Genomic DNA, 23,650 nt, shown 5'->3' with positions numbered 1-23,650 from the left:
CCTTGGCAGGATGTACTAACAGCCAGCACACGTGTAATGCAGCACCACGGAACTGAGCTGAGCTGAGCTACCTAGAAGGGTATTTACGCAGCTTCACCCAACGTGGAACCACTGATGCCTGTGACACTTAAACTCACATCAAACTGATTAAATGCTCCTCAATCTTCATCTTCTAAGCAGAAAGAAGTGCAAGAAGAAAACAACAGCAGAAATGCTGAGAAGTAAATGAAGTTTTCATTATACTTCAGTTACTCTAGGATTAGATTCTTGCTTTGAGGCATGGGCCAATGGATGCACACAAAGTAAGCTGGGCACTCACAGTGCTTCGCTGGCTTGTGCATGTGTCCAAAGAAGAGAGAAAGAAGGAAAAGTAGCCGTAAATATATAAGTGGCCATGGATGTTCTTTGCCATGCCCCTCCTTCGTAGAGATTTACTACACACTCAGCCTGAGCCTCTGTGGAAGCTAAGAACTGAGATAATGTTTAAATGCTCTGCAGGTCCTATGGGAGAAAAGAGGGCTTTTTCTCATAAACAAATCTACAGCCCACACAGTGTTGCTTCTAAGAAAAAGATATGGGTTAAAAACCGTAACTGAAATAAAGTTAACAGGACGGCGCCCCTTCAAAAAGGAGCAAATCTTTGTCATTTTCTTTACGCTACAGCAGGAGCTATATGACAACTCAGAGGATGGCTGTCCTATTCCTTTGTGTTCACAAGGAGTTGTCCCTCACTCTGCCATCAGACCTTGCTGTATATGGGTGTCAGGTTTACACAGTGGCTCAGCTGTAAACAAAGCCTGTCCTAGCTGAGCTGCATAACCTACAGGGGTCATGCCCAATGACGCCTCGACTTCTTCAGCCATACTTCCTGCCTGGCTCTGACACAAGTGGGCCCACGGTAGCCAGGAGGGGCAGGAGATGTCAGATGGGCACTGCAGTCTGTGTGTGACTGGCAAAGCTTTCTAAATTAAAAAGACTACCTTCGTATGTCACTGCAACTTCCCACCAACAAACAACAAATCAGAGAAGACAGATTCCCTCAGACACTGAATGCTGCAAGGGCCTCTTGATCTATGGACACATTCCTTGTATTTTAAAATCTTCATGCTTGGCCACTATTTCATGCTTTCTTGGCTGATGGAGCCAATGCTGAGGTTAGCCAGGGAGAGCTATTTACACTATGCCAACTATTGATATTTACCTCTTCTTGTTCTGTAGGTGCCAGAGGACATAAATAGCTCTCCTTGACTGACCTTAAAGAAAAGCTGCCAGCCACAGAAGAGTAAAATGCTATGGCTGCCTTAAACTTCCTTCCTGACTGATGTTTAGTTATTAGGAAGAAACACTGTTCCCGAGTTAGGGAGCCCAATGAACTCATTGACCATGGTCACTCCCATTTTGAATGTCATTCACTTGGCATTTCACCAGCAGAGTCAAATGTTGCTCTGCAGTGTGGGTGAGCAGGCAGGCATCCTTCCACGGCTGGATTGGGGATATTTCCATGTTAAAAATCCCATGGTTGTGGATCCTAAGGGACTCACAAGACTTAAAATCATTAAAATTATTAAAATTATTAAGACTGAAATATTATTTCAGGCTGCAGTTCTGATGATAACATTTTTTAAGTTAGGAAAAAAATATCATCAGCCATTCCATCTGCTCCTTCGATAAAAACGATACCTTGGTGTAAATGAGATCAGCCTAGGGCCTCTGTATGCCTAATATGCAACCAAGTCTATTTGAGTCTATTTACTGTATATTTTACACGTGAGTATCTACCTGGAATGACAATCCATTACTTTTACAGACTTTTTTAAGCACAACCTCCCCGTTCAGGAAAAGCATGCCTAGGGAACACAATGAGGCAAGTGCCATTCCTGGATAGGGATGCTTTCCTGAATTTGAAGAACTTGTTACTGCGTAGACCCAACTCCACAATACTGTACCTGCCAAGGAGCCAGAAAGCACAGAGGGAAGTGTATGCTGGAAGATCTGATTAAACGTATCAAAGATGCTTCTAGACAGTCTCTTTTTGTTCATTTGCTTTGTTCAAGGCCACCTCTAAAGACACATTCGAGTCCCTAATGAACCATGATGACTTCTAGATGAACAAAATCAGGATTTCAGTAATCACAGGAAAAAGAAAACTCATAAAAATCCAGATGACTCTAGTCCCATCTATTTTGAGTCTCTTTAATTTTTCTCATTTTAAACATAGTGAATTTTTTTAGTTCCATGCCAGGAGTATTTTGAACAGCTTTTAACAACAGGCATATAAATAAAGAGTGCAAGGAAGTCTTCTTACCTCACAAAACATAGGCAACTTTTTGGCAAAATCCACCACTCTTGTAATCGCTGGTGTGATAATTTTTGTAAACTGGCTGAAGGCTTCTAAATCCACTTTCCCACCTTCTGGGGCATTAACTATTGGTGCCTGCCCAATATCTTCTGGCTAAGGATATAAACAAAGATATTTAAAGGAGCAATCTATCTTAGAACAATTATTTTATACTCTAAAAAGTCCTGCTTGGCGATGGAAGATATGCCAAAATAAAAACTAACACTATTCACTTTATAAGTAATGCCCATTACACCACAAAATGCGAATTTGTTTGTAAGGCATTTGTGAAAGAGGTGACGGCACAGAGAAATGGGTGACTGGCATGCCGCTACCCATCCTGTGTGGGCAGCTGTATTTTTGTGCACATGCAGTTTCTTCCTTGTGCCTGTATCTGAGTATTTTGTGGGTGTAGCATATGCATTTTTTGCTTAAATATATAGGCATGTTCTTGATTCTTAGAGGTGCTGAGAACGCTCAAGTTTCTCTAAAAGTGAAGGGAGCTGAGGTGACTTGTTACCCCCGAGAAGATGCTGAGAAATTTGCAGAATTGGGCTCTTTCACCTACTTGAAGTTCTGAAATCTTCCCCAGAACAGATTGCCTAGTATCACAGAGCTCCAGGCAACTGCCAAGGCCCGTTTCCAAAACTAGGCTAAAACAATGATGACTAAGAATGGGCTAACACAAAGCTAGTCTGGATAAAGTGACTAGAATTTGAACTTGTCTGGGTAAAATTTTGGTTGAAAATCACCTTCTGCATGACTTCAGTCCAAGGCTTCTCCAAAAGAGAAAAAAAATCATATCTTGAGGATTTCAATAGGGATATACAATGAAATGGTTTCAAGCAGAATTTGCGATGAGTGTTTTTTTATTCCAACCGCACTTCAACCTGATTTTTTGACAGCTCGTCAATGTTACCGTGTATTTTAAAAACAGGCATATCAAAGCTGTTCTGTTTGCTAAGTGTGGTTTTGCGGTTGTAAAAGACCTGCCAACCACCATGCAGAGGTTCCATTTTGTTCACATTAGAGACTCAAAAAATGGATAAAACCCAGAGAAGAAGGCCTTTAAGACTGATGGACTTCATGACAATTACATAAGGGCACTTGAACAGGGGAGGTGCTGAAAGTGCTGTCTATAATGAAAACTTGTGCTTGGCAGTTTTTTTAAAGCAACGCATCATAAAAGATCCTTCCACAGCTCTGTCACCAACCTGAATCCAAATCTAACTTCTTTCAAGAAAAAACTCAGCAATGCGTTAATAAAGCAAGCACCAATTGTAAAGGAACAATGAAGAGGACTGGGCTCAATTATCTGACGATTCTGACTAAAAAACTCAAATAATCCCAGTTCTAGGCTCCCTGCCTCCTTGAATCTTGGGCAACTAAACCACATTGTCTGAGTGCTCATGATAAACAACCTTCATCACTTCCAAGCAAGAAGACCAAATGCTTAAAACCATGCATAACATTGTTAGGGAGAAAAAGAAAGAACATAGCATTTTCTTGGGAAAGGCAAAAGAAGTCAGTATCGCTAGCTAAAGCTAACATGCTCCAGAAGGGCATGCAACTGGAGAGCCCTTGCCACCTAACTCACCTCAGCAGGAAAAGAGGTCCAGACCTCAAAGGAGCTCCTGCTGTTGAAGAACCAGCCTCAGCTGCCTAAGGACCGACGCACAGCTCCTGGGGCATGTGGTCAGCTCCTCTTGCTCTTCAACAGCTTGTGGCAGGGGCTTTCAAAGCCCTCCACCTGGGGTTGGCATGCCATCCCGGGCTTTCCCTTCTGTGCTCACTGCAAGGTGTCAGTGAGCTTCCTACGCTTGCCTTGAAACCACTGGGCTTCAGCATGTGAGCACTGCAAAGAACCAGGAGGCCCTGAAGCAAGGGAGCATCGAGAGCAGTTTGGTCTGACCTAGGAACCAGCTGTGGAAGTCACAGCTGGTTTCTGAACCGCCCATTACAGCTGCCACCCCTGCCTCTGCCCCATCTGTCCCCTCTCCCAATAGCCCTGTTGTTACAGCACTTCATGCCATGCCTCTGGGCACCCTTTGCTGGAGGCTCCCCCTCCGCTGTGACCGTCTCCAGAGCCTGAAGTCCCTCAACGACCACATTTTACGTGGTGCAGTGTACTCATTCCCAGCCCCAACCTCAAGCTCCCCATGCTTTATCCCAAACCAGGCGATACCCAAAGAACAGCACTCCCGTGTAAGCAACCAAACACACTGTTGCAGCTGCTTCTTGGTCTGCTAAAACCAGCGCCGCAAACCTTGCTGCGCAGCACCACTGGGAAGTGCTCTGTTGCTTCTTGCCAGCGATCACTGGCTGTGGTTTCCTGACTGCATGCTACTACGAACATGCAGCCATTCATATAGAAATTTAGACAGTGCCACTGGAATTAACAAAACATTATAAAAGGGATCAGCTGGTTTAAATATATAATTTTTCTTAGCAATTTAACAGTGGGTTGAGATTCCCATGGTGAATTAGGCAGCAGGAGCCTAGGCTTGCAAAAAATGAGTATTCTCTATCTGATTTGGTATACACAGACTGTTAAAGACCCCTGTGTATTCCTGAAATGCAGTCTATAATCCCTCTTTTGTGCTGTATAAGCATTTTGCATTCTGCACTTACTTCCTTTAAAAATTGATTTAGAAAAATCAAATAAATCCTTTTCTAAGGCTGAGCATCACAAATCATCATTTATTTTCTGATCCTTAGTTATAGGCTGAAAACTTAAGTTGTCTTGTAGTCTGCAATCCCAATGCTATAGTGTATGTATCATCCTGCTTTCATTGAAATTCATTTTTCTTTGCCAAATTTATTTTAATTAATGTGTTCACTTTGGAACAAGGAAGCAAAAAACAAGAGTTATTAATAAAAAATATCAGCTTTCCCCTAAAACTTTACATTGTTTTAATACTTACAATATGTTGCATGCTAGTCCCTAATAAAGACAACTATCCCTAGATATAATATATAAAAAAAGATATGGTATGCTTTATAGACTGCTACTGTTGTTAATCAGGAGTGAAACAATTTTTCTACTTTTTCTTATCATAGCACATTAGAAGTATCCAGCTGGGTAAGCCTTAACTTAGCAACACGCTGTTTATCTTTTGAAATACATGGTCTGATCAAACACCGAGCTTCAGGCAAGAATAAGCAAGTAGTAACTATAAAAAATATCCTTTTTTCAGAAATGTCAATGCACTGGCAGATATACCCTCTTTGGGGTTGCAATGTTGGGAAGGGACTTCAGAAGAAAGAAAGGAACCTGGCTCCAAGAGCAGTGTAAAAGGCTACAGTCCTTACCAGAAATTTCCTTTTCTGCTTCCAGTGGCTTCCTTGTGCATTGGTGGCCACATGTGCTTCAGTAACAATTTTGATGAGCTCCCATTCCTCATCCGTTGGCTCTGGTTTGTGCCCAATGGTTTTCTGCAGCTCCTCCCGACGTCTCTTCTCTCTATTTTCTTCTATCAGCTTCCTCTTTGCCAACCGCTTGCTGTCATCCAACACCACTAGCAGGGGAAAAAGCATACCAAAATGGCAGGAAGCTCTTAAGGCTGTCTGAACTTTGGTCTTTTCTATGGTACTAATTGATTACAAACACCTTAACTAATCAGTAAAGAAGTACTTTGGTAAGACCCACAGTTGACACAGTTCTCTTATTTCTCCCTCCAAATTTCATTTTCTCAGAAGCCTGGATTGCAAAGAATGACTTACCCTTCTGGTAACGTTTTGTACACCGCCGTTGCCTTCAGTGGCTTATTCCACCAATAAAACTAATATGTAAAAGCTTTGTGAGGACTCAAAGAAAGTGCTCCTATAACGGACTTGGAGTAATCCATGTTGGGAAAGACGCACTTTTGTTTTCTTTCAAGTAGTATCAGCAAGCTCACTGCTCTGAATTGTGTAGAATGTGTTCTTGTAAGCCAGCAGAAGGTAACGTGGATTTAAGAAAGTGAGAGTACTTGTTCACAAGAGGCTCAACTACCTGTTGCATGACATGATCAGAAACAATCTGCCTTCGGCTCTTTTCTTAAGCCCTACAAATGGTGCTGTTCTGTGGCATTTCCCTAGAGCCCTCCTGTTTCCAGTGATGCCAGACACACAGGCCCCGGGGCTGCACCATCTCTGACCACCACTGAAGGTTTTATCCCATTTTGCACGCAAACGTGAATAGGCCATTTAAACAGACTGGCCCACTTTTGCAGAGGAGGACCATTCTGATTGACAACTGGTGGCAGGCAGGCAGGAGCAACGAAAGCCCTGCTTACACGCTTCTGTTCACACGTTTTAACCCGAAGGTGGGAGAACCCCTTCTCGAGCTGGGAGAACAGCTGGCCTGTCTGCCGTGCTCAGTGACAGCTCCTTTGGTGCGTAACGTAGCTGCAGCCCGCAAAGGCCATAGCAGCTTTATGGTAATGGCACCTCCTGGTCAGAACCAGACTCAAGAGAAACTTCTCACTCTGTACAGCCGCTACCTGGCCGCTGCTCACCACTGCCTGCTGTGTCAGACTGGGCTGGATGCGAACTGGTGAGCCAGGGTTATCCAGCCCCTCTCCCGAAGGTCTACCTGGCTAAAACGAAACTGTGTCACATCTTCTATTTCCCTCTAGACAGAAGGCACTGTTACACGTTACATTAACAATGAAAAATACTAAGTTAGAATATTTTTCTGTTGTTTATTGGGCCTGTTTTCCTGTCAGTTCTTCTGCAGAGGATTACACCGGCAACAACCATTAACATTAATGCACAGGGGGATTTACGTGACTTCCTCCCATTTGCACTAATTGAAGTTATCGGTGTAAATCCCTGTGCAACGGCAGGGAAAGAAGATCCCTAAGGGTTAATCTTACAGCCATATTTTCTAGTTCTTTAGAATGAGAGTTGAATTCTTTGCAGTAGATAACTTCTTCAGGGCTAAAAATAAAACAAACAACTGCAGGATGACTCATACAACGACATTCAATTTCACATCCTCCAGAATTTTCTAAACAAGATGTTTTTTTCTCGAGCAAAGTGTCCATCCAGATGCATTTCTCCCTCCTCTCCTCCAAAGAGTGAACATTCCTACTGTTACTCAGCCTGGTAAGGCCAGGAGAAGGTGCAGTCTGCTGAAGGATAAACAAAAAATTACAGCTCTATGAAAGTGGTTTGATGCAATGAGCATAATTCCCCGGTACAAATTATTAAGAACAAAAAAGTGCTGGCAGTTCTGCTCTACTTTAACAATCTTCACCAATCAACATACTTCAAGCATTTAAAAAAAAAAAAAAAGAAAAGAAAACAAAGAAAACCAGAAAAATATACTTACAATCTGTTGCCATGCCAACAAAGATACATTTTTTGAAGCGACATTCCTGGCACTGATTTCTTGTTACTTTGTCTATCACACATTTTCCTTCATATTTACAGGAATAGGTTGGATGGAGGTTTTTCTGAATGGTTCTTCTAAAAAAACCCTAAGAAGTGCAATAAATAAATACGTTGGAAAGCATTAGCATTGTGCAATTTTTTTCAAATTGGGAGCCACTTTGGTTTGGTAGGAATGTACCTAAGTATGCAAGATAACACACTTCATTCCATGAAACTCTCAAAGAGGAAAAGAACAAACCAGTTTTATAGTGTATGGCATTTCTTTTCTGAGTTTCAAGAAGCATTTCCTCCTTAAAAATTAAAAACATATAGACATCTTAGGTAAGTAAAGGCATAAGTAATACTGTCTTGAGGGACAAATACTGTCTACATGTCTTCTTGAAGTCTCATGTTTCTGTGTGTTAAATTTTTTTGTATTTGAACTACAGAGTTTATTTTGAGCCCCTTTCTAAATTACATAATCATTTCGAGCGACATTAAGAGGCATATACATACTTTTAATTAAAGAGCAGCTTCTGCAAATAGTAACAATGGTGGTGTGTATGTGCTAAGAACAAACAGTTCTACTCCTTTCTTTCCATCAAAGCCAAATAACCAACCAACCAATCTGGGCAAGACTAAGAATCCTGCAAACACAATTTACACAATCTTTGTGTTTGGTTCTAAATAATGAATCCATAATTTTAAAATTATCTGTATTTCTGAGAAGAGGATTTGATTTGTATTTACCACAGACCTCTGTATTCAAAACAAACATCACCAATAAAGATCCCTCTGTATATAAATCCATTCTATCTATCTATCTATCTGTCTATGTATCTATCTATCTATCTATCATAATATACATCTGTATTGCCAATTGCAACATGGATATGAGGTCAGATCCTAAGCTTATGCACACTAATGTAGCTCCACTAAATTCATTGATTTATACACCCCATAGACCCTGGCCTTAGGTAAAGAAATCAGATACAACTTATCTCTGAACATTACGGACCTAATCCTGGTACTAATTTCAACATGACTTTTCTCATTGACTTCTGCAAGAGCTGGATAAACTTCCCAAGACTGCAAGATATGGACAAGATACGCTGTAAAGCAAGAAATTTAGACTTCACTTTAATTTCACGTTTCACCATTGTTTGTGACCGTCTACATTCAGCAATGCAGCTTGGGACCACCTTGACATAGAGAACACACTGTGACCCTGGTCCTGTTTGACTGAGGCCATTGAGAATGGCTTTTGTTTCAGTGAAAATAATGGCAAAATTCGAGTGAGATTTTACCTGATGAATAGCCTCTTCAGGTGAGATTTTATCTAATGAATAGTCTCTTCACTTCAGTAGGTGAAAGGTCTGTTTTTAATCATGTTAAATAACACCTGGTAAAATCTTATAGCAGCGTATAATTTCTTTTAACACAGAATGTTGAATTAAGATGTACAGATAAGTCTGTATTTCAGCTTGAGCTCCTAACTCCAGCGAAGAAAATAAAGAGCCTTGTCCTCATTAGAGTTTTACCTTACAAGATCCAGCTCGAGCTAAGAGTACAACTCTTTCTTCCTTAATAACGTTAAGACCTGAAATCTCAATTAAACTGAGTTGCATAAAGCATGTGTGTGAGCCTTTGCAAGACTGGGACCTGTTGTGTTGAGCCAAAATCCAGGAAATCACAGGCAAGATGTCCTTATGTGGCGTTTGGATCAGGTCTCAAACTCTCATCTACCCAACAACTGGATTTGGATCCACTCTCAACCCTGTGACGAATTCCTAGAGACAGGACCTGCTCCTCTCCTCCTTGAAGATCAAAGATGGCTCTGGACAACCAGGGACATGGGGTAATCTCTAGTTACAGCAAGAGATGGAAAAATCTCTGATGAATCTCAGGAAGTGGTACTGAACTTCTGTTTTCCAAACCTTGCATGGGACTTAACGTAGCTCTAGCTTTACAACGGCAAGGTTCTTCACCACCTGTGTTGGGACCAGGACATTCCATCTTCCCATTTCTTTGCATTTCTCAGAAACTTTTTGCAAAAAAACTCTTTGATGATCTCTAGATACAATGTGATAAGGAAGCTGCTCTCTATATTTGTCCAAACACTTCATCACAGAAGTGTTATTTTCATCAAGAAAGCACATTTTATTGTAAGGCAACTACTCTTTTCCCGAATTCCTTTACTATGCACCTAAATAGCAATAGATGCAACGGGTACAGTCTGGAGAAACTTTTCAGTGACGTCAGAACTCACTGTAGGTTTATTTGTGTTTAAATTCCTTACAATTTACTCTTCAGAAATCATGAGTGAGGATGCTTTGTTCATGAAAGCACTTGCCAAAGCAAATTTTTGGCTGTCAGCCCTGATTAATGTTGTTACAAAATTAAAGTGATTTTGAATGGAAGCAACTAGTAAGTGTCAAATTCATTGAGAATTGATTACATATAACTTTGCTGATAAATCATACAACTTGAAGTGTGCATGCAGATCCTCCAAAGCATGGGTTGAAACTGTCCACACAAAAAACCCTATCTTGTACAATGAATACATTTGCAAGAAGAACAACAAATCGAATCAAAACAGAACAAAACCGTCTGTTTGTAAGCCAACTATAAGCAAGAGAAAGAAATTAACTACTTTCTGCAAATTGTTAGCTCAGTTCCTTGTGCACATAAGCATTATTTTAAACTGTACATCAGACAGAAGAACTGTATCTGAAGACAAAGTAGATTTTGTATGCTACATCTTTAAAATAGCTGGTAGACATAAAAAGAAATACTTCAGCTGGAGTAACAAAAACCTTAGTAGGAAAGCTGGCGAGAGATATAGCTGTTCAGCTGGGAGCAAAATATATTTCATAATGCCACAGTGTCGCTTACTTCTCATTATATCTGAATTAAGTCATATTTATACATTTTATGTATTGTTATCATCTGGTATATGGGATGCAAATGTGTAAGAATCACTTGTTCAGTTCCACAGTTTTTTTCAGAAATAAATATTTTTTCATACATATTATGTATGTATGTGTATAAAACCATTATGAATATTACCACAAATCTGCTATATATAGGATATTTAAGTCTTTGTGCATTTCATAAATGTAACTTAGGGCAATGCTGTACAACTGAAGGAACTACTTCAACACAAGAGTTACTGTGATGTGGGGCTCTAAAGCCAATCCAAACCCAAAATCTCAGATCCAAATATTCCAGACTTCGGGGATGAACAGAATACGACTTTTGTGGCTTAGCCCCATGACACTAGTCCATGACATGTGTGGTCCCATTTGTTTAGAAAAACAATCATTTTTTTATTTTCTGCAGGAAAGAATAGCTTTCTTACAGGATCTTAAGCTATTCAGGCAATTTTATGTAAGATGTGCCTGATTGTGTTACTCAATTTTTTATTTACTTGCCCAAAGCAATCTCTTTTTCAATTTTTCATGTAGCTTTGGAGATGCAATTTAGGGCTGAAAGCACATTTCAATATGCTTAAGTTAAAGAAGTCAAAATCTTTTTGAAACTGTTTGAACTGGGCTTCAATGCTTCCCAAAGTGATGGATGTTACTGTTGTATGAGCATGTGGAAAGGATTTTGATTTTTGCTTCTTCACAGTGACAATGAGAGGCACTGGAACACTGTTAATCGCTACAGACTCTTCATGGGCATAGGGAGAATCTCAGCTATTGCATAAACAGCTTCACTGGAGTTCCTGGGAGTATGCTGATGTACACTGGCTGAGAACATGGCCAAAGAAACATTAAAAAATAGAAATGTAAAAGCTAACAGTTAAACAGCAACAACAAAAATCTAAATTTCTCATTTTCTTTTCAGAAGCAAACACTGCAAAAATTAACTATATTCCTTATGCATATGAAGAGCAGCGGCATAGCCAGATACGGCTTATCATCAGTACTGGATGTTCTTATTCGCTTCTAATCTGTCTTTGTTTTATTTGACAGCACAGTTCAGGAAGTCTGTATAATGGAGGAGCTGGAGAGCTATTTCTGATTCCCACCTTCCCACTGTGCCATTTACCTTGCAACCTTCACAAGTGATGCAGCGATAATGATATCCGGTGGCTTTGTCCCCACATACTACACATAGCTCATCCTTGTCTAAGTAACTGGGTATATACCCTGCAAAGAAAAAGAGGATGTGGCATGTAAACTCGATATAAAATGATATGATACATTTGATATAAAAATATTATATTAAAATCCACTGCAGATCTTGTCTACCAGCCCCATACTTCCGAACGCACTGAATTGCCTGAATAAAAAGCTCACACTATGTTACAGACTTCTTTAAACATAGTCTATAATATCTTCTACTTTTCAGACTGTTTCAGCATCTACTGGTCAAGACAGAGAAGTTGGAACATGACTGCTCTCTCCTGAGTGAAATACTACCTCAGAAAAATAAATATATTTATTTTTACCTCAAAGGCCTTGATGTGGAAAAATAAAACAACAGCGAGACATACAATATATTTCTCTTTTCTGTTTCACAAAAAACCCGATATACTTGTATAGTGAAGATGAGATCCCAGGTTGCAGGGTGACTCAGGGACCTGGTAGTAAGAAATATTTACTGAGAGAGCGTTTGTTTCAAAACAGCTCCACAGGAATGGTTAGAGAAGTACCAGCAACAGATAGCCCAAGCTGTATTGATCATACCTGACCTGGGCGTGTTCCACAGGAACATTTAATATAGCCCGAATTTAGGGTAAAATATGTGGGCATTCAAATATGTGTGTGTGTGCGTATGTGCACGTGTGAGAATGACATTTTCTCTTCTGAAGTGGTTTACCAGGCACCCAACAAGTGAAATCAAATACTACTGCTATGAAAAACATTGGCAATGCTTCGTGCTTTTCCCACGATGACATTTGTTTTGATAACATAAACATATTTTCAATTTGAGCAAAAACCCAAAACAATTCTGATGGCAACCAAAAAGTAATTCTAAACTAAAGAGAACTTTTAAACAGGGTAAAATACAAACCTTTCAAAGTAAGTGTTCCCATGACTCATAATTAATGGAGTCATGGTACATAACTTTTCCTTCTGAAAAATCTCTCTGTACAGATGTAACACAGAGATCTCAGATTCACTTTGAGGGGAGGGAGGAAAGTGCAGCTATTTCTGTAACCGCAAAAGATTATTAAAGTGTAGTAAGTATTTCACAGAATCCCAGAATGGCTGAGGTTGGAAGGCACCTCTGGAGGTCATCTGGTCCAACCCCCCTGCTCAAGGAGGGCCACCTAGAGCCAGTTGCCCAGGACTATGTCCAGATGGCTTTTGAGTATCTCCAAGGATGGAGACTCCACAACCTTTCTGGGCAATCTGTGCAAGTGCTCGGTCACCCTCATAGTGAAAAGAAAAGATTATTTTATTTTCTTCAGAAGGAATTCCCTGTATTTCTATTTGTGCTCATTGCCTCTTGTCCTGTCACTGGGCACCGCTGAGAAGAGTCTGGCTCTGCCTTCTACCTGATGGGGGATCAGGTATTTATACACATTGATAAGACCCCTCCTTGAGCCTTCTCTGCTCCAGGCTGAACAGTCCCAGCTCTCTCAGTCTCTCCTCATACAACAGATGCTCCAGTCCCTTCATCATCTTTGTGGCCCTTTGCTGGACTCGCTCCAATATGTCCATGTCTTTCTTGTATTGGGGAGCCCAGAACTGGACCCAACACTGCAGATGGGTTTCACCAGAGCTGAGCAGAGGGGAAGGATCACCTCCCTCAACCTGCTGGTGATGATATTCCTAATGCAGACCAGGACGCCATTGACCTTCCTTGCCTCAAGGACACGCTGCTGGCTCATGTTCAACTTGCTGCCTACCAGGAACCCCCCAAGTACTTCAATGCAAAGCGCTTTCCAGCTGGCCAGGACCCAGCCTGTACTGCTGCATTTATTATTCGTCCCCCAGTGCAGGATTTGGCATTTCCCTTTGATGAACTTCAAGAGATTCCTCTCATCCCATTTCTCCAGCCTGCCTAGGTTGCTCTGAATGGCAGCACACCCATCTGGTTTACCAGCCACTCCTCCCAGTTTTGCACCATCTGCCAACTGGCTGAGTGCAATTTATGAGTGCAATGAGGGAGAGTCCTTTGGATGTGGCTGCCGGTAACATTATCCCTTGCCACTGGCTTGCTGAACCCATCTGTAGCACCACATGTTAGACCAGACTCCAAGCTTGCTGTCTTTATGCAGCTCTCACACCAGTATGGCTCGGTACAGCTCAGGGACTTGGCACACCACAGTCACATGGAGGGCAACCAGCAACAAGACGCAGGGCAGCAGAAAGCTGTTGGAGGATGCTGCAAGAGGGGTGGCTGTCATCTTCCTGTGACTAACGTGACAGAGGGTCAGCTCAGTAACAGACAGCTTAAATGAGAGTGCCTTCCTAAGGCTACGCTTGCCAGAAGTTCTCCAGAAAGAAAAGCCCAAATCAGAGAGAAAATACTTGAAATTAACTGAGCTTAAAATACTTGAACTTTCTGGGGGCTGGTGAGTGGATTAGGAGAAAGTAAAGAAGGAAGAAGGCAGGAAGTATTTGTACGGTTGTCATGGTTTAACCCCAGCCGGCAACTAAGCACCACGCAGCCGCTCGCTCACTCCCCCCACCCAGTGGGATGGGGGAGAGAATCGGAAAAAAGTAAAACTCGTGGGTTGAGATAAAGACAGTTTAATAGGACAGAAAAGGAAGAAAATAATAATAATTATAATAACAATTTAAAAAATGACAACAATAATAATAAAAGAATTAGAATATACAAAACAAGTGATGCACAATGCAACTGCTCACCACTCGCTAACTGATGCCCAGTCAGTTCCCGAGCAGCGATCCGCCCCCCAGTTTATATACTGGGCATGATGTCATATGGTATGGAATATTCCTTTGGCCAGTTTGGGTCAGCTGTCCTGGCTGTGTCCCCTCCCAGCTTCTTGTGCCCCTCCAGCCTTCTTGCTGGCTGGGCATGAGAAGCTAAAAAATCCTTTACTTAGTATAAACACTACTTAGCAACAACTAAAAACATCAGTGTGTTATCACCATTATTTTCCTATTAAATCCAAAACACTGCAGTATACCAGCTACTAGGAAGAAAATTAACTCCACCCCAGCCGAAACCAGGACAATGGTCTACTTCATATGTCTAGTTTGAGCATAATTATGAGAACCTCAAGTTAGAGAGGAACATATATCCCTCTTCTGTAATGCTGGGAAGCAGGAGCACTCTGAAGCCGTGCCCGGGTACCTGCATCTCAGGTTTGCCAATACTCCTACTGGCATCTTAAAGGGGAGTGGGGGAATGAGCTGAGATCTTACTGATGTATCATACCAGTCTATAATACAGCAAAAGATCAGATTTACATTCAGGTTACATTTCTCCATGATGAACAAGTTGTGCTTGGATAAAGACTGGTGGACACGTGGAGCTGGTTCTATGACCTTGAGGGAAGAGAGACAGCAGGGTTTCGACTCTAATTTACATCAGTGACTCCTAATGGACATTATGCCAGTAGGGGATTAGCAGAGGCTATTATCTCCATCCTGCCCCCCTTTTGCTCACACCTGCCTCTGCACATGCAACACATACACAACATGGAGCTGATACAGGAGACAGCAGAGTCAGCAAAGGGATGCAGAATTTGCCTAATGGCTTCTTGTTATTGCTGGTTAGTGCTATTCATGAAACGCAGACTTGGCATAGCACAAACTATGTCCTCTAAAATTCAGTATCCCTGGTTTGCTTCCTCAAGAATTACTTCTGAATTAAATGCCTTGATATTTCATTAAGTATATAATCTGGTTAGCACTGCTCATGTAATGGCAGCTTTGTTCTATTGGAGGAGCAGGAGACCACTTGTCTAAACCGCTTCCTTAAATATATACAGTAGCTTGCACATGTGACCACTGGTGTTCATCTCCTGCTCGCAGTTCCGTGACTTCATCCAACCCAGGAAACAGTTTCCGATCTGGCAGAAAAGACAAATCTCCTACAGGCACTCCTAGTCAGAAATTAAAAACGGCATCCTTACATGCAACCACATTCCCAATTTTGCTGCATTGGAAATGTTAAGTGCCAGCTATTTAAGCTACTTAAATGTTAAATATTATGTTCATCACTTTTGCAGGATTGTGCCCATGTCACAAGGTAAGCACACACTTTGAACTCTTCTACTGATTCAACAGGACACATGGATAGAAAACTCTTATCCCAAGAAATCATTGGCAATAAAAGTGTGCAATAAACATCTTTTTTCTATTACAAAGCTGAGAGTGATATCCACACTTTTGTATATTTTTAACCCTCCTTCCAACAGCTAATGGGGTCAGAAACTGCTAGAAAGTAGGAAAATTGGACTGTCAGGAGTATTTTAAAAAGATACAATTCAGACAAACAGACATCATGCCAAGAGGAATAAGGGACTTACATTCAGTTCTTACAAACCGTAACATCCACTGTAAATAATTTCTAGTAGTCGCAAATATCCAGTCTGACCTCTGTATAAATTCAATGCAATTTCATTTGTAAGATGTGCAGATAAGCAGCCTCAGTGCATTTTTGCTGCTACTCAGTTAGAAACAATATTAGCAGGAGGAAATTCAACAGTGTTTTTCTAAACTTGGTGCCAGCATGGAAGCTATGAACAGTGCAATGGAGATTCTTGGGGAAGCTGTGGATGGCAGCAGAGTTGTCTGTTGGATGGTATGGGGAAGAAGCAGAGCAACAGACTTCTCTTACTCCTTGCAGCACTTGGGGAAAAAAGAGGAGGGGCAGACTAATAGGGACTTGTCTCTCACATCAGCAAGTACTTTGGCATCTTATGTGTTTAATAACTCTGTACGAAAAATAGTAACTGTGTGGAAGAAGCAGATGAGAGTAACCCAGGTGCTCTCTTACGAAAGAAGAATGTCTGATGACAAATCTCATGGGAACACTGGGTAGGTTCCTATTTCTGGTGTTCAAATTTCATCCTTTATTTCTTGGTCAAAACCTACTAAATAAATAGCTAAGAGGAACCGTTCAAAAGCAACACCAATCTCACTGAACTGTACAATACCAATATTGTTCCTTGGTCTTTCAAGCCTCTGTCTGCTGTTTTCTAGCATCCTCATGGACTATCATTTGGTGCATCCCATATGATCCTCAAAGTTAACTATCTGTCAAGTATGACTTGACATTGTTCATCCCAATGCCCTCCTTGGATCTTTGCTTTGAGTGGAGAACACCAATGAATGACCTTGACCTGCCATGTCTGGTGTTTCCCCTGCAGCCTAAAGTAACTCCTTTGCTCCCCAGACTCCCACCTGCCAGTCCGCCTAATCTTACTGTCTTGGCAAGGCTAAGTACTCAGCAGGACCAGTTGCCCCTATCTAGAAGAATATGTTGTATAATCCATTATAACCAATCTTGATGGTGATTTACAATATCTTTTAAATCGTAACTGTAGCTTTGTAGAGGTATGGCAAGAAACAATTCCCTTCGATAGGAAAATGCGCAGTGAGTTTGCCCCAGCAGCTGCAAGGACAGAATGAGATCTGCTAACCTATGCAGCCATCTGAGGTACTCTGTTTCATTAATGCTGTATGTCCACACTCTCAAATTACCATTTGCAGGAATGACACCTTAAAGCAGTATATGTGACCCTGCACAGTGTAACAGATTGGAGAGACACAAATGAGACACTCGATGGCTATTCTTGCCCCACCTCCCCACCCCACTCCCCGCAACAAGGCAAAGAAAGCTATTTAAATGAAAACAACCCCTGAAAAATGATCCTGTTTTTTTCCTCTGTACCTGGCACATATTAAAAAAAAAGCATGTTTTGAGAAAAGCAAAGAACCGATTTCAGTTTTGTTAAAGTATTGTTGCACAGACTTTACATCTCCAGGTCTCTGTCTGTACAGATAATGTAATACTGGCCTAGGGATTAAACCACACCTTAAAAAATTCTAGGACCCAAACCGTATTTGACTACCGAACAGGGATATGAGTGACATCGACGCAAACAAATTATGTCTGTGTCAAATCAGATGTTCCTTATTAGCTTGTTCCTGATCCACCATAGGCTTATACCTTGCAAGCAGAAAAAGCCATTTTTTGCTATTGCACAAGGACACTTGTGTTTTAAGACCATTACTCAGTATTTTGATTTTCACTGTACACTGGCAGAGTCATGTATTAAATATATTCCCTGAAATCTTTCTTTCCCCCATCTGGTATGGTTTGCATGACTAGAGACCACTCACTAAAATGAGGATTTTAGGACTTATCAAGTAAGCTCGTATTCACTTACTAGACACTGCAGTATGAAAATGAAAAAGATGAAATTAATTACTACCTTGAGAATCCCCAACTGTATTAGAACTGAAAAGAAAATTCATACTGCTGTTCTACTGATTCCACAGTCACATTGTAACTCTTTGCAAATTACAAAAAATTACAAGAATCATCCAGATATCATCCTTGACACGCCTGTGTAGAAAAAGCTTCAATAGAGTGTTTATCGGAAAAAGCATAGAGCTGAGTGAGAAAAAGCATACTCGATTCTTGTTTGTGCTATTATCAATATTGATCTGAAAGGCTGGGCTGATAACACTGATCCTTGTTTCCCACTTTCTTTAAATCACTCCCACTGAGAAAAATTGCTTATTTCTCCATCGAGCCTGGAAGCACTGAGAATGTTGTTAAACAGATTCACACATTTCTTGTTAGCTAACTGGCTTGCTTGTCCGCAATTTTGATCTTTGTTGACATTCTTTGATTTATGGAATTACTAAAACTTGGCAAGAGATTCTGCAAAGACAGAATTTGGAACATTTTTTATAGGCTCTTTTCCCTCAATGACTTTTCTATGTATTAACCCTGTTCTTTGGGCTGAGTCAGAAACCTTATCAACAGTAGTGCATTTTGCACAGATGTGCTGAAAACATTTTAGCCCAAACTGTGTTATCGCTTAAACTGCTGCGATTGGTACTGTACTTGCATCCATTACCAACTACAGGTACAAAATGCACTACTGTAAGAGTCAGACCATGCAATTTTTTTCCCCAAAATTATTTAAATGTTTTTAGAGACCATAGCTTAGTATTGCAAGTAACTTATTTAGAAATCTAAGCCTTGCCGAACATCAGTTTTACTACTCATGCAAAAGCAAAGTATGACTTAGTTCTCTTTCCCATCCTTCATTTGGTTGTGGAAAGGTTACAGTAAAGGAGCTGAAACCACTTTTTCCACTGACATTTTTATTAAAAAAGAAACATGTAATTCCAAATGCATAATGATTTGCTGAATAAGATGCAATTTTTCTGATCAGTGCTATCCCCTTAGATGGGTGGTCAAAAGCAAAATTAATAATTTTTAAGCCCCAAATAATTGTTAACATACTGGGAGCTGCTCGGCTCCAAAGGCCAAGATGACAAATGCTCAGTGTTTTTGTAAATTGATTATATGCACACATACTCCCTGCACTGATGAGAAGACATTTTGACATAACCTCCATGTTGCATTTTCTTAGCTATTCAGAAAGTACCCTAACGTTTTCACACCGCTGAGAACTCAGTTTGGACTAATTTAGTCGCATACTCTAGCAGTCAATACAGTACGTATTCTCAGCTGCACATAAATTGCCTGAGAAAACATAAAGAGAAATAATAATGACAATTCCAATTATAATAATAACAACAATAACAACTTTCAAAGCCCCATTCTCCCACCATACCCAGCACCCTTAAAAAGACGGCATTAACCTCACCTTGTATCTGGGAAGCAAGGCGAGACACAGCGCTGAGGAGCCAGCACTGCTACAGCTCAACTCAAGAATTCCTGCCTGCAAACCCTCGGTTTGGGGGGCAGCCTCTGGTTGCTTCTGGTCCGCCCCCACAGAGCCTGAAGTTAAAGCCTAACTTCAGAGACACTTGCGGGCATCTTTCATTAACTTTGTCCGGGAAATGACTGTGCAAAGGGAAGCGAAAGCCAACTCACATCCCGGTTTTAACTTTGCAGACCTATTTCCCACGTTGTCCAAATGGCCAAAACACTGCGCACACACCAAACGTGGGGATACTGAGGTTTCCAGACCTCTGTACATATTTCTTTTGTACTTTCCTGACTACACTACCTCTACTCTGTCACTGGGTACTCCTCCTCACTGTACGGGCGGTGTGAGGAGATCCAGGGACACTTGTGCCTATCTGCTCAGCCTCTGTGCAAGGGTAGGGTGGCACGGGCTCCCCCGGAGCATCACCCATCCAGTGTGCAGTGCCGCAAGCTCACCACGGCCGGCCGCACCATAAGAGGGGAAAAATATTCCAGTTCAAGCTCTCTGGGACAGAACTGGGGATAGCACCTCGTTCTCATGATGATGAGCCCTGTTCTGCTCATCAGATTTCACAGCCTCCTGTAGAAAACAAAGTGTATCTGGTTGCTTGTCTCCTATGGTAGGATCAGGTCCAAAAGGGCTTCCTTAATAGAACTGTCAGCTCTTGCATGAATATTGTGCTGCTACCTTTTAACAGCGTACACTACAGCACAAAAGATAACAGAGCAACAAGCAGATGCAAAGCTAAAACCACACCTCCACCTCTGGATTTTCTGGAGCACAATTTTTTCCTTTAAAATTCAAGTCTTTCATCAGAATTTGTGACAGATAATCAGGAAATAATAGTTTTTAATGTACTGTAATAACTGGAGAAGCTGAAGTGCTTTCTTATATTTTAGAATAACTGGTTATACTTTCTAAATACTTTTTTTTTTCCTTTAGTGACACATTGTTGGGGTCTTTGGTTCTTGTTTTTTAAAGTTATTTTCTGAATTCTTTTAAAGTGACATAAATATAGAGAAGTAATTAAACTCCCCTTCATAAATGATAATTTTTTCAGCATACAAAATGTTGATGGTTTTTTCTTCCGAGAGAGAAAAGACGACTTTAACCATCTAATAACTAGCAAAAGTTTTGATAGGAAAAGACTCCATGTGCTACTGTAAAGTACAATCAGATTTGAACAGCGTATTATTGAAATTACTACAAATTTCAGGGGACTAACTGAAGTACCAACTGCAACAATCAAGACTCCACATGAACACCTGCTTAGGGACTTAATTTTGCTTTAATGGGCTATTACCAAGGCTTCTCTAACAAACTCCCTCGTCCCCCCCAAAATCAATTCTGGATCAATACAGACACACATGCCCTGTGTAGAGCCTTCTGTTCTTAGGACGGGATTAAAAGATTCGTTAGTTTTACGATAGCTTGCTTAAAAGATGGAAATTAAAAAAAAAAAAAAAGGAGAAGATGCACATGTCCCACACAGTTTAGATCTCTTCTGCTAACAAACTCAGCATTTGCAAAGGTTTGACAGAAGGGAGGCAACTTTTTATTGATTATCACAGTAATAAGGCTCTAAAGAATCCCAAAGCACGTTGCTCAGTCTCCGTGAATGATCAATTAAAGCCTGCTTGAGAGCCGGCTTACACCAAAATTCACTGCCATTTCTTAGTGAAACTGAGGTAGTAGAAAACAAGGGCAGACAAGCAGTTTTTAAAAACAACTCTATTCTTTCAACCAAACAAGTACAAAAACTTTAAACAGAGCAGATGTCAGGTGTCTGAGTACTGAAACAACTTACTTAAAGCTCTGATCTAGGTATATCAATTATTATTTATAACCTTTAACATTATGAAAAAATTATTCCTTCACTGACTTTGCAATAGCAAGTCTTTATTTTCTCTAAGTTAATCCTGAGTACTCTTTTTCTTTAACCAAAAATAAGACATGGGAAGAGTCTACAAAGAGTTACAAATTCATTAGTTAAAACCCAATAGCAGATAAATAGCCTTAAAAAGCATTTAAAATGTTGCACAATACAAACACATGCATTATCCACAACTACATTTAGTCTACAATTTGATCATGTTCTTACAGCTTCCTAGAACAGGATTTTAAAAAATATTATGAAATACAATGCTGTTCAAAGTATAAGACATTTTCCTACCGAAAATATAGATTCATTGCACCAAGTGCTAATGAATATTGCCCGCACAAAGGAAAATATTTCAGTTTTCCAGGTAGTTAATAAGATTAAACAGTGTACTTTTTACTACAAAGCCACTTTAAAAGTAGTAAAAGGTATTTTCTCTATCTACCTAGTTACACCAGATTCATCTGGGTTTTGGATAACTGCATACAGAAAATCTGGTCTTAATAGAAAAAGGACATTATGTTGGTACAACAGACTGTGTATTTTTATTCTTTAATAATGTGATTTTAAAGAAACACACAGAACGTATACTCTGTATGCGTCAGTTTGCTTGTCTGAGTTCAGAACAAATAACACCGAAAACATTTCCAAGTGTTTGTTGATATTTTGGGCTCTTTTTGAATCTGCTTTGCTTACTTGAAAGCAAAAGAATAAATTCTAAAAACAGGCAATGATTTAACCATGAGGAAGCAGATATTGCACTCTGATTATCTCTCACAAACATATTGATTAGATCAACTTTTTGGATGCAGAATAGTCTTTCTTGCATAGATATATTCTTGAATTTTCAGTCTTTTTTGCTTTGCATAAGCAGAAACTACATGGTTTTCACTTAAAAGACAGTAACTCTACTAAATGTAATCATTTTCCCATACACATTTACAGTTCTATTTGCAAAATATTTTGCCCGAGTTGCTGAGTAAACAGAGTTCACATTTACTGATAACGAGGACTCACACAAATTGTTTGTATGTAACCAGAAACACAGCTTTAAGATGCAGAATATATAATGACGACATTTCAGAAGAGAAACTTTCTTATCTAGCTCACTGGTGAACAGCAAATGAACTTAATAGCCCCCGAAAGCAGAAAACAAGCAATATATTTGCAGATGTCTTTCACAGATGAAGAAAAAGTGCTTGGAAATCCTCATCGCTCACAAATCTTACAATCACCTAGCAACCTATGTTACTGCTGCTTTCAATTTTGAACAGGCAGCCTTCACATTCAAAGATGTATCTGAGCCAACTGATGCAACTGTAAGTTTAAAGCAAAACAAAAACAAAAACAGAGATTTTTTTTTTTGTTATTTAAATAAATTGCCCCTACCTTTCTTCTGAGAGTACGATGGCGACTGCACTTGAGAAAAAGTAGGTTTTTCTTCAGTGAAATATTCAGGTTGGTTGTACTGATTCAGGGCCATGTCCATGTCAGAGTACTCGCTTTTAAACACGTTTCCAGGGTAACTACAGGTATAAGGCTGATTCACCGCCCAGGCCTGTTCCATATATATGTTGTTACTGTGCAGGACCTGAGCATCACAACTGCTGTAACCCTGATTATCTTCGATATATGTGCAATAATCAGTGGACTGCATGTAGCAATTGCTACCAGCAGCTGGGTGCACTTCATATATTTCTTGCATACAGTAGTTCATTTTGTTACCCTATCTCAGCTTCTACTTTACGTACACACACACATGCATACACACGCAGGCATGCATACACATGCAACGGGAGAGGAGCAATGAATATACACCAACAAAGTCGACTGCAAAATAGCCCGTTTTACTTTGGAGCAGCACCTGATGTGCTAAAATCCTATTTATATTGAGACAGCTTGTGAACTCCCCTGCCAGTCAAACATATTGGGAAGCAGATTTATGACAGTCAAAGGTCTTAATCTGTGACTGTAAGTTAATTCCAAGGGAAGATGGCAGGCAGGTAGCAATGACCACCAGACAAAGAAGTGACGTCCCGACAACCCTCCTGTTCCCCCGTTTGTCTGGAATAATCATTTTATAAACCATTTCCAGCCTTTTCCAATATGATTAGAAAATGATTACTAAGGCGAGGACACAGTTATGTCACTGTAGTTGTCAACTTAAGTGTGAAGCATTATAAAGACTGCTTAAGAACTCCCAGAGGGGATACGCTGAAAA

The 23,650-nt window shown here is 40.4% G+C and overlaps 1 protein-coding gene across 3 annotated transcripts in view; it reads right to left on the bottom strand.

Moving 5' to 3' along the window:
• The window catches only part of THRB (thyroid hormone receptor beta), a 36,195-nt gene that overhangs the window by 5,739 nt on the left and 6,806 nt on the right, over positions 1–23,650 (bottom strand). For 2 of the 3 annotated variants that reach the window (XM_050890982.1, XM_050890984.1), the window contains exons 2-5: positions 11,753–11,853; positions 7,656–7,803; positions 5,651–5,856; positions 2,306–2,452 (exon numbers count right to left, since the gene is read on the bottom strand). In XM_050890982.1, the coding sequence (XP_050746939.1) occupies positions 2,306–2,452; positions 5,651–5,856; positions 7,656–7,803; positions 11,753–11,853 (602 nt within the window). Of the gene's footprint in view, positions 1–2,305; positions 2,453–5,650; positions 5,857–7,655; positions 7,804–11,752; positions 11,854–22,818; positions 23,147–23,650 lie in introns of those variants that run through there. The other variant, XM_050890983.1, reaches the window with a different exon arrangement.

This window comes from Gymnogyps californianus, chromosome 2, assembly GCF_018139145.2.
Source record: "Gymnogyps californianus isolate 813 chromosome 2, ASM1813914v2, whole genome shotgun sequence".
Classification (NCBI taxonomy): Eukaryota; Metazoa; Chordata; class Aves; order Accipitriformes; family Cathartidae; genus Gymnogyps; species Gymnogyps californianus.
This window is presented reverse-complemented; position numbering and strand designations above follow the sequence as displayed.